The sequence below is a fragment of the Capra hircus genome, chromosome 22 (assembly GCF_001704415.2).
Source record: "Capra hircus breed San Clemente chromosome 22, ASM170441v1, whole genome shotgun sequence".
NCBI lineage: Eukaryota > Metazoa > Chordata > Mammalia > Artiodactyla > Bovidae > Capra > Capra hircus.
Window position 1 is genome coordinate 59,252,754 of NC_030829.1, and position 11,181 is coordinate 59,263,934.

Here is an 11,181-nt window from a genome sequence, read left to right on the forward strand (position 1 = left end):
AGAGTGGAGTTGGGGGGCTGCTGGGTGGCAAATTAAATATCCCTATGGAAGGCAGCTGCTGAGCAAATGGATTTCTTTAAACGCCCTGCACTGCTGGCCAATTAGTGCCCACAGGAAAAGGTGAGAAGAATTCGGTTACAGAGAGAGGGCGAACTTACAGCCCCAGAGGGGAGCGAAGTCGAAACAAAGGGCGGGGAGGAGGCTTGCCCGGGATGAGGGAGCCCTGGGCAGCTGGGCGCGGGGCTGAGGCTCCGGATGTCTGCACTCCCAGCTCCCTACGAAATCACCCAGGCACCTCCGAGCCACGCTCCACCGGAGAGTCTCCAGTCATTTGGAAAAGGTCGTTAGAAAACTGTTTTCGTGGCTGCCCTTCCCCAGTCCTTTGTAAAATCTTGTTCCCATGTAAGGAAAGGGACCGCTTCAGTGAGACCAAAGGGCAGCGACCCGAATTCGCAACAATCCTTGCAAGTGAACCAAAAAAAAAAAAGAAAGAAAAAAAAGGAACACGTGCCTCCAAAGTGGGTGTCTGGAGACCCCCGAAGTCCAAGGCCCTGCATAAAGGTTGACATAAATCCGCTCTCTACAGCCCCGGATCCCCACCCCAGCCCAGCCCATCCTCGGAGCTGGGAGCGGCCTCCCTGGAGGTTTGTTCCCTCAGCAGGGATCCCGTGGTCTCACTGCTCGGTGGGGGAGGCTCCTGGTTAGCACCCATTGGTCTGTCCAGCGGACACACTCACGGGAGACCCCCACTACTGGCCGGCTGGGGGCCGAGATGCGTGGTGCCTGCCTCCCTCTCCCCGCGGGTTGGTTCCTGCGGGAGAAGGCAGCAGTCCCGGGTCCAACGCAGGGGCTCACTCACCGTGGAGGCCGCCGCCAAGCAGGCTGCCTGCCCGCCTTCTCTGGGAAGGCGACCCCATGTTCCCGGGAGACCGGGCAGGGTCCCTCTTTCCCTTTTTTCCTTTAGGCCGGGATTGCGGGAAGGGGGGCTGATGAGGCTCTCCAGAGGCCCCCCGCTCGAGCATTGCTTAACTGCGCTGCTAAGCTCCTCTTCGCGGCGATTTTCTGAGCCGCCGAGCGGCGTAATTAAATCCCCCCGTTCGGGCTTCGAGCTGCGCCGGGCCGGCGGGCAGCGCGGGTCTGCGGCTCGAGCAGAGACCCACCGGGCAGGTCACTTCATCCCTGCGGCAGCCGGGACGCTGCCCCGGAGGGGCTTCAGGCTGCCCCGGAGGAGCTTGCAGCCGAGCTCGCGGTTATGAAACTGCAGACCCACCCAGCCCCGGCGATCATTTGAACCGCGCTTTGGGGGGAAAAAGGCGATTACCTGCTCTCCTGAAGGCTCGGAACGACCGTCTCCCCGCGAGCCGACGCTGGGATCGCGGCCGGCGGTAAGCTTCCGCTCGGCTCCGGCGTTCACCGCCTCGCGGCCGGCCTGTGAGTCCGGGGCCTCCCGCGCTCGGTCCCCGAGTTTGAACTCCATGGGGCGGCCTTCCGGACACCGGGGATTGTCCCCGGTGCCGCGTTGTCTTTGAGAAGCCCAGGCTGGGCTCTGAGGCGGCAAGACAGGCTAGAGGCTTCGCTGCGATCGCGTTTTACGCGTTGATGAGTCGTAAGCTACAGGCAGGGAGGAGAAACAGACGTACGGAGAGACCAGGTCCGGGCCAGGCCGCGCGCGTTTCGGGCGCGCGAGCCGGGAGGCGCCGAGGCCACTCACCTGCCCGGGCCGGCAGCCGAGGCTCGGCGATCAGGGTCTCGAGCTCTCGCTCCCGGCCCCGGTGCGCCTTACCCGGCGAGCGCCGGCCTCCTCTCCCGCGGAGCGGAGTTCCGAGAAGCCAGGGCCCCGCGCGCCCCGGAGCGGGAGGCGCGGCGGCGGCCAGGGCAGACGGGTCCCCTAGGGCCAGAGACGCTCGGGTTCCCTCGGCCCAGGCCTCTGCACCCCTGTCCCCCCTGCTCCTTTACCTGCGCCAGGGCCTCGGGCAGAAAGGGCCGGCGGGACGCCGAGGCAGGGGGAGGTCCCCTGGCGCTGCCAGAGCTGGCCTTGGAGGGGGTGACGGGGGCATGCCGGCGGAGCCCGGCCTGGCCTGGTGCCCCCCGAGCCGAGGGGACCGAGGGCTTTCCTCCCTCCTCAGATTATTAAAAAGTTCATTTCCTGGCGAATCGGGTGACGTCAGGGCCCCGGCGTCGCGGTGGCGGGGCTGCCCGGCCGGAGAAGCCGCCTCCAGTTACCCAATTACCGACTGTCAATCCCGCCGCCCCTCCCCCCGCCTCCCGGGGGTGGCCGGGACCCCGGCCCTCCCTCCCGCCGCGGGCCCACCTAGCATCCCTCTGGGCGTCTACCCCCGAGGGCCGTGGGCCCAGCGAGGAGAGAGGGGCTGGAGGACGTCGGTGACTCCCCGTTACCCCCGCACCTGTTCCAGGCCCCCTCCCCAATTTCCTTTTCCCGACCCACTCCCTGGGCGCCTCGGTCTCCCGTCTGTACAATGGGAGCGAGCAAAGACAGCGGCGCGCGGGGCCGGGTTCACCCACGGCTGCATCCCCGGACTGGACGTTTGTGGAGAGCAGTTCCAGGTGGCTGAGGTTAGTTCTCAGACCACCGTCTCCTTCTACCCAGGGGCCGCCTTAGGGACCCCCCACCCCACCCCCAGGAAGAAAATGCCTCCTCCCGCCCCGAGGCGTCTCCTTCGAGCCGGCGCCGGCGCCAGTCCGGGTCTGCACGGCCTCGCCCCAGGCAGTTCGGCCCTTCGGTCTGCGAAGGCCACGCCCGGGAAGGGGGCGCCCCCTCCCCCTCCCCGGAGCCCCAGCCAGGCCACCTCCACCGGGTCCAGCGGCCCTAAGCGCCCGAGGCCCAGGTGCCCACGGGGGCCCTGGAGTTCCTGCCCCTCGCTGCTCCTGCCCCGCAGCTGGCCTCCGACTCCCTGGCCCCGGTCTGGCCAGAGCCCCCGTTTGGGGGCCGGAACGGCCTGGGGAGGTAGCTGGACCACCGTGACCACGCTCAGTGGTAAAGGAGCGGGGTAAGAGAGAGTGGACGGACTGGGGTCCCCTGGAGAGGACACCGAACGCCCAGAGGGTGCGCGGCCCAGGCTCCTGGGGAGGGGGCCCGGCTGGAGGTTAGTTACTGGGAGCAGGGCCCGGAGGGTAGGGGGACCACGCGGGCCCGGAGAAAGGGGCGCAGCAGCCCGCCGCGGGGCGCGGGTCCTCGGGCGGGGGGCGTCGGCAGCAGGGGCCGCCGGGAGGGGGCGGGCGGGCGCGGGGGGCGGCCCGCGGGCGCGTCCGGAGTCCGCGGCCCGGGAGCCGCGGGCCGGCCAATGGGGGGCGGAGGCTGGGCGGCGCGCGGCGCTGATTGGCTGGCGCGCGCTTCTTAGGCGCGCGCGGCCCCCGCTTCATGTCTGTGCCGGAGCCGCGAGCTGGCGCCAGCGCGGCCGGACGATGCGGAGCGGCCGGAGCCGGGCGGGCCCGAGGCCGAGGCGCGCGCTGCCCCCCGCTTGCACCCCGTGAGCCCCTCCGGCCCGCCGGACGCGCCGTCCCCGAGCCCGCGCCGCCCGCGCCGAGGCCGCGCCCCTCCCGCGCCGCTGCGTCTGTAAGTTCGGGCTGCGAGAGCGGGCGGGGGTTCTTGGGGCGCGCCGGGCTCCGAGAGGTCACTGCGGGGGCCGGGCCGCGGGTGGCCGCTGTGCGGAACCTCGGTGAGAAGTTCGGCTTGTGTCGCCGGGGAGCGCGCGTGGGGCTGGCGCTTGGCCCGTGGGGCTGCGCGCGCGCGCGTGTGTGTGTCTGGGGGGGCGAGGTCAGCGCCAAGAGTAGTTTTGAGTGTCGCCAGCATCGTGCGCCCCGCGGGGGCCCCCCCGGGCGCCGGGCTTTAACTTTTTACAGTGTTTATGCACAGGGATGGTGCGGGGTGGCATGGTGCGGGGCGAGATGGGGGGTGACTAAAGTGCGGCTCTCTACGTGCGTTGGGGTCACTGGTGCCGAGGTTTTGTCCCCGCGTGTAACCCCGTGCGCAGAAGTGTGTGGCTCTGGGTACCCGAGTCACCGTGTGAGCGTGCGTGGCTGAGCCGGCTCCCCGCGCCCCTCCTTTCGTTTTGAGCTCTGGGCTTTCCTCCCACCCGGGACTGGTCCGCGGCTGAGCTCGGCTCGGGCGCAGCGGCGCGCGGGACGCCTCACGGCGGGGCTTGGGGGTGTCCGGCCGCGGCGGCGCCCCTCACGGCCCCCCTCACGCCCCCTCCGTCGTGCAGGCGCGCCGCTACCGCCTCCGCGCAGACCCCGCGCCTCCGCCGCCAGTCATGGAGGTGGCTCCCGAGCAGCCGCGCTGGATGGCGCACCCCGCCGTGCTGAACGCGCAGCACCCCGAGTCGCACCACCCGGGCCTGCCGCACAACTACATGGAGCCGGCGCAGCTGCTGCCGCCCGACGAGGTGGACGTCTTCTTCAACCACCTCGACTCGCAGGGCAACCCCTACTACGCCAACCCGGCCCACGCGCGCGCGCGCGTCTCCTACAGCCCGGCACACGGTGAGCCCCGGGCCCGAGGGTGACCAGGAGCCCGGACGCCGAGCGCCCGGCGCGGGACGCGGGGAGGCCCGCTGCCTGCTTCCCGGATGTGGGGTCCGCAGCAGTCGGGGCCGCTGAGAAATCGGGGCGGGAAAGGAGTGGGCAGCGGCCTCTTGGGGAGACTCCGGGGCCCCTGGGGATTCTGCCTGTTCCCAGCTGGCCTGCGGGGGGAGGGGCCCCTCCAGTCTCGTCCAGCGTCTCCTTCTTTGCCACTAGTCCTTCAGGGCCTGACGTGCCTGGTGAATTGCCGGCTGGGGTATTATGTTTCCGGTTGTCTTCTGGGGAGGGGTCGCGGTCGAGGGGCGTCCTGGCTCCCCCCCGGCGCACCCTGACGCTCCCTCCCCCCGCAGCCCGCCTGACCGGAGGCCAAATGTGCCGGCCACACTTGCTGCACAGCCCGGGGCTGCCCTGGCTGGACGGGGGCAAGGCAGCCCTCTCCGCGGCCGCCGCGCACCACCACAACCCCTGGACCGTGAGCCCCTTCTCCAAGACACCCCTGCACCCCTCGGCCGCCGGAGGCCCCGGGGGGCCCCTGTCTGTGTACCCGGGGGCCGGGGCTGGGGGCGGGGGCGGCGGCGGCTCGGTGGCCTCCCTGACCCCCACCGCAGCCCACTCGGGCACCCACCTCTTCGGCTTCCCGCCCACGCCCCCCAAGGAAGTGTCTCCGGACCCCAGCACCACCGGGGCCACCTCGCCAGCCTCCTCCTCGGCAGGGGGAAGCGCCGCCCCCCGGGGGGACGACAAGGATGGCATCAAGTACCAGGTGCCGCTGGGCGAGAGCATGAAGATGGAAGGTGGCAGCCCCCTGCGTCCCAGCCTGGCCACCATGGGCACCCAGCCTGCCACTCACCACCCCATCCCCACCTACCCCTCCTATGTGCCAGCCGCAGCCCACGACTACAGCAGTGGGCTCTTCCACCCCGGAGGCTTCCTGGGCGGCCCGGCCTCCAGCTTCACCCCGAAGCAGAGGAGCAAGGCCCGCTCCTGCTCAGGTGAGGCGAGGGCCCAGGGCCTCCCTGGAGTGGGGAGGGCTTGCGCTTCGGTGGGTGGGGGCTGAGACCCAGGGGAGGGGGCGGCCCGGGTCTCTCTGACCCAGGGGTGGCTGGTGTCCATGCCTGATGGCCCCCAACCTATCTTTGAGTCCCCAGAACTGGGGAGAAGGCGCCCGCAGACCTTAGGTGCTCCTGGTGGCCCCAGAGTTTGCTTCCTGTTCCCATTGCTTACCATCCCCTCCAAGGTGGGCCACTGCCCACCTGGGGGTCCCGCATCCCTTCCCTGAATCTGAAGCAAACGTTTTCACGACTGTGTGAGAGACAACGCTGGGTGTAGGCAGCGCGGTGTGGCGGCTCGGACGCGTGTGTCCGTGAGCGACGGTGCTGCGCTGGGGGCCCTCTGCCTCCTCGGGGCTCCAGACCCATAAGGAACCTAGATCTGCCACTCAATCAGGGATCTCACGGCTCCCAGGCTCCTCGGGGAGAATTCCCCCGAGGCCAAATTCCCGGGACCAGCGCTCCCTGCCCCCTGGCGTGTCCTTCCCTCTCCCTCCCTGCTCGGGGGTCAGGGGCTGCCTCTGCCTGGCCTAGGGGACTGGCTGGAGACAGCCAGCTGGGGAGCAGACACCGAGGCTGCTGTGGGGCTCCCGCCGTCCTCACCTCCTTCCCTTCAAGGTCACTTGTAGAACATTCGCTCCAGAGTCCAGAAGCCACACGCTCCTGCCCGTGCGGGCTGCCGATTTAAAGGCCGTGCGGAGAAACGTGCAGGGTCAGCTCGCCCTGAGGCCACCGCCCGTGCCCACTCGGGACCTATGTCGGGGAGCCCGTCCGACCAGCTCGCTGGCCTTTTAAGTAGTTCTTTCTCCCAAATTGGTTTCCAGATGGTCTTTTCACAACAAAACAAAATAGCACCACCAGGAGCCACCCGCAAGGCGCTCAGCCTAAAACCGAAAGGGCTGATTATTTACTTCGTTTGAAACAGCAGCAACTTCCATCCCAGTCCAGGGCCTCGGCGGAAGGCAAGGGAGGCTGGGGAGAGAGACGGAAGTGACCGAGGACGGGGGATGGAGAGCAGAATCTGAGGGCCTGGGACAGGGACCCAGGAAAGGCAGACGCAGCTGGGGAGAGAGGACGGGGCGGAGAGAGGCACTCGAGGCGGCCCAGCCTCCAGCCCGGCTGGAGCTGGTGCCCTGAGCAGAACCCCCGGGGCCCACTGCCCTCTGAATCCCACCTCCTGGTCCCTCTCCAGCCCGGCTGGAGCTAAGAGTCCACCGGCCCCTGCAGCAGCGTGACCCTGTGTCCCCCGTCCCCTTGCAGAAGGCCGGGAGTGCGTCAACTGCGGGGCCACGGCCACCCCTCTGTGGCGGCGGGACGGCACCGGGCACTACCTGTGCAACGCCTGCGGCCTCTACCACAAGATGAACGGGCAGAACCGGCCCCTCATCAAACCCAAGCGGAGGCTGGTAGGAGCAGCGGGGGGCCTGGAGGTGGGGGAGCCCCCGGGGCGGAGCGTCACCTGGGCCGAGCCCGCAGTCAATTACACACACAAAAACAAGCCTTCAAATGCAGGCAGTCTTTTATCATGAGAAGCACTTGCTTGGCAGTTGGGGCAGCCCGGCTTTTCAGGCTAGATTCTTTCCAGGCCAGCTTTTCCCTGGGCAGCCCGCCTGGTACCTTCAGGGATTCCCCCCCAACACCACCACCAGAGCAGAGCATCCAGGGGCCCAGGTCCCGTCCCCTGGCCTCTGTTAAACTTTTAAAAATAGGGCCGTGAAGTCATGTTCCCTGTCGCCCGGGGCTGCTCTCCCTGGCTTCCCAACACACAGTCTCCTCGCGCTTATTTAAATAAAACACACACACCAACCACCAAAAAAAAACCTGCCCTTTATTATTTTTCCATGGAGTCACCTATACTGTGTATTTTCATTTGAGTGATTTAAAAAAAATGCCCTTTCGGATCTCCTGCCGGAGTTTCCTATCCGGACATCTGCAGCCCAAAGATAAGGAAACTTCGCGTATCTGTTTCCGGACTCCGAGGGTTTTCAGTCTCTCTCCTCGGCTCAGTCCTGCCTTTCGCTGGGCTGTTTTGAAATTTCTAATACCCTCCACTCTGCAAATAATGCGTAAAATGCTAAGAATAATAAATATATTTTTTCAGGGCGAAGTGATTTACGAGGGAGGCTTAAATCGCTTGCCGATTCGGGGCCCCTGGTTTTTTTTCCTGGAGCAAGGGCGGGGTGAGGGCCCGGGCGGGCGGAGGATGCGAGGCCAGCCCCTGAGTCAGAATTCCAGCTCCGGCTGCTTACTCACCCCTCACCCCTCCCCGCCCGGGGCTGCAGGCTGGCCCCTCTGGACCAGGCTGGGGCCTGGGGTCACGCCTGCCCCTGCTGGCCTGGGTTCCCCGCCCCCAGCCCACCCGCCCGCTGCTGTTTCCTGGGATGTACTGCTGCTGTGGGGCTGGAGAGGGTGTCTGCTTTCTGGGGTGAAGCTCCTCTCACCCTGCCTCTGGGGCGCCTGCCGCTGCCTTCTCCTCCAGGAGTCCGGGGCTCCGGGTCAGTCCTGTACTCCCCGAGGGGCTGGGGGCAGTCAGGGCCCTGGGGACTGGGGGACAGGGCCCTGGACAGGTAGGTCAGCATTGTCCAGTAAGTTGTGACCGATGGACGCCTTCTGGGCGTGCACCATCCATCGTGGTCGCCTCCAGCTGTGCTGTGATTAGGGAGCCCCTCAAATGTGGCCGCTGTGACTGAAGAAACTGTAATTCTAAGTTGCTTAAACTGTCGTTCAATTGTATTTAAATGGCCACGTGGTCAGTGGCTACTGCGCTGGGCGGCGTGCAGCTTGACTGCTGAGCATTTCCCCTCCCTGCCCTGGGCAGCTGCAGGGCCCTGTCCTCTGGCTCTGGGGCTTTGGATGTGCCCAGGACTGTGTATTTCGTGGGAATTACAGCCCCAGCTTGAGGCGCCCAAGGGGACGGGCCAGCCGTCTAGACCGGCTCCCTCTCCGAGCCTTGGTTCCCTTGTGTGGCATTCGTGTTCGGGGCGGGGGCGGGGGGGGGTGGGGAGGCTGGGGGAGGCGGCTGCTTTTCCCTTGCAGCTCTTGCAGCCCGTTTGGTTCTGAGAACACTTTAGTCTGAAGTTCTCTGACGGTTTAGGTTTCCGATTCTGAGATGCAGAGGCTTCTGGGCTCAGTGGGTGGGGGAAGGGAGCAGGGGTGGCGTGAGGGTCTGGAGGGAGGTCGCGGGGGGCCATGGGAGTCCACCTTGCCGACCCTGCCCTGCCCCGCCCCCCAGTCGGCCGCCAGGAGAGCAGGCACCTGTTGTGCGAACTGTCAGACCACCACCACCACCTTATGGCGCCGGAACGCCAACGGGGACCCGGTGTGCAACGCCTGCGGCCTCTACTATAAGCTGCACAATGTGAGTCGCGCCCCGCCCCTCCCCGGGGACCCGCTGCGTGCTGCGGGGAGCGGCCTGGGCTGCCAGCCCCAGCGTGGCTTGGCTTGGGAAGCGAGCGCCAGAAGGGCTTCCCACGAGGGGGGCGGCTTGCTGGAGGACGCCCCCCATGGCCGGGCCTCTCTGCTCAGAAGCAGAGCCTACCGTGGGTGGGCTTCTGCAGGGTCGGTGGGCGGGGGCAGTGGCCTCCCGGCGCCTTTCTTGGCAGGGAGTGTGGGGAGGCCCTGGAGGCCGATGGGCCTTGCGGAGGGGCCCCCCGGCCAGGCTGGGGCTGTGGTCTGGCCGGGAGGGGAGCTCCAGCCTCTGAAAGCTCTGCATGGCCCCCCAGGTGAACAGGCCTCTGACCATGAAGAAGGAAGGCATCCAGACCCGGAACCGGAAGATGTCCAGCAAGTCCAAGAAGAGCAAGAAGGGGGCCGAGTGCTTCGAGGAGCTGTCCCGGTGTGTGCAGGACAAGGCCTCCCCCTTCAGCGCCGCCGCCCTGGCGGGGCACATGGCGCCTGTGGGCCACCTGCCACCCTTCAGCCACTCCGGACACATCCTGCCCACCCCGACGCCCATCCACCCCTCCTCCAGCCTCTCCTTCGGCCACCCCCACCCGTCCAGCATGGTGACCGCCATGGGCTAGGGACCGCCCCACGGACCGACGGACGGACACCGGGGACGGCGCTCCCAGGGCGCGGGGGACCCAGTGCCCAGCTGGCCGGCCCACCCCGAGACCGCGGCCCCTGCCCGCCCAGCTGGACACGCGTGGCCTCACCTGAGGGCGCCCTGGCCGCCACTGTGAAGCAGCTCCCAAGCAGGCCTGGCCACACCCAGGCAGGGGTTTCCACCGAGGACTGTAAGCGTGAAGGACAACTCTGAAGAGACACGAGCGGGCGAGGGACCCTCGGGGGCCGCGGAGAAGGCAGGGGAGCAGGCGGCAGAGTTGATTTGGCTCAGGTTTCTCACGAGGACGGGGAGACTTGGTTCTTAGGGCCGAGCACCACGTGGCCAGCCCGCCTGCCTGGCTCTGGGGGCAGGTCTCTGGGGGGACCTGGGCCCCCTCTGCAAGCGCCGAACCCAGCTGGGCTGAGCCTCTCCAGGGGGGCCTTGAAGGCCCCGGAGGGCAGAGACAATCAGGGGCGGCCCTGTGCAGATTCCCAGGCCAGGGCTGGGTCACAGGAAGGAAGCGCTTTCTTGAGAGGGGAAGCGTCTCCCACACCGCTCTCTGGTCCTGAGGCTGGAGCCAGCCTGACCCGAGTGCCCTCCTCGGCCCCGAGCCGCTGCCGCCGCCTCGGCCAGGGACACCCTGTACATACTCCTTTTTCTGCTAGCCCCTGAGCCCCCCTCTTCTCCGACACTGACGCAAAAGAAAAACGTATAAAGCCAAAAGGAGAAAACCTGCATAAGCTTAACTCGCTGAGTTTTCCTTTTTAAACTCTTTGGGTCCAGTCATTGTGCGCGGCCACAGGAGCCCTTGCTGTGGGGAAAAGGGAAACCTACAAGCCAAGGCTGTGGCTGGAGAGACTCTCAGACGGCACCGGCCTCGGATGGGGGCCGGGGGCCGGGGCGGCTCCAGGCTTCGGGGGGCTGACGCAGCAGGTGGGGCTGCCAGGCTCCCGCTGTGCCACGCTGTGGGTGTCTGGACCCTTCCCAAGGTACAGCTGTACATAACCGTGTCCGGGCGGAGAGTCTCCGGGCGGAGAGTCTGCGGCCGCAGCGGGCGCGGCGGCTGGCCGGGGCCGGCCCAGGAAGAGGACTGTGCTGATGTAGGCCGAGTGCAATAGGGGGCACCACAGCCGGAAGTAACTTATTTTGTACTAGTATCCGCATAAGAAGGAGGATCGGCAGTATTTTCTGGTTTTATGTTTTATTTGGCTCGTTTTATTTTGGATTAGTGAACTAAGTTATTGTTAATTATGTACAACATTTATATATTGTCTGTAAAAATTGTATGCTCTCTTCCTATTCCTTCAAAGTGAATACTGTTAAGAATAATAAAATACTTTTTGTGAATGCCTCTGGCCTGCCTCATGGGCTCACGGGGCTCCTGAGTCCCGCCTGGGTGTGGGGATTGTTAAGAGTGAACTGGTCCTACAGCCCTGGGGTTCAGACGGAGGGGCTCCTGGAACACGGGTCCCTGTGCCTCCCCTGAACTGCGCCACCTGAACTTCCTCACTGCCGGGTGGGGGTCCCGGGGTCTCAGTGGGTGCGGGG

The 11,181-nt window shown here is 66.7% G+C and overlaps 1 protein-coding gene across 1 annotated transcript; it reads left to right on the plus strand.

Moving 5' to 3' along the window:
- GATA2 (GATA binding protein 2) lies at positions 3,400–10,980 on the plus strand. Its single transcript, XM_018038432.1, has 6 exons — positions 3,400–3,574; positions 4,224–4,500; positions 4,890–5,531; positions 6,849–6,994; positions 8,821–8,946; positions 9,311–10,980. The coding sequence occupies exons 2-6, from the start codon at positions 4,272–4,274 to the stop codon at positions 9,608–9,610; spliced, it is 1,443 nt and encodes a 480-aa protein (XP_017893921.1). The 5' UTR covers positions 3,400–3,574; positions 4,224–4,271; the 3' UTR covers positions 9,611–10,980.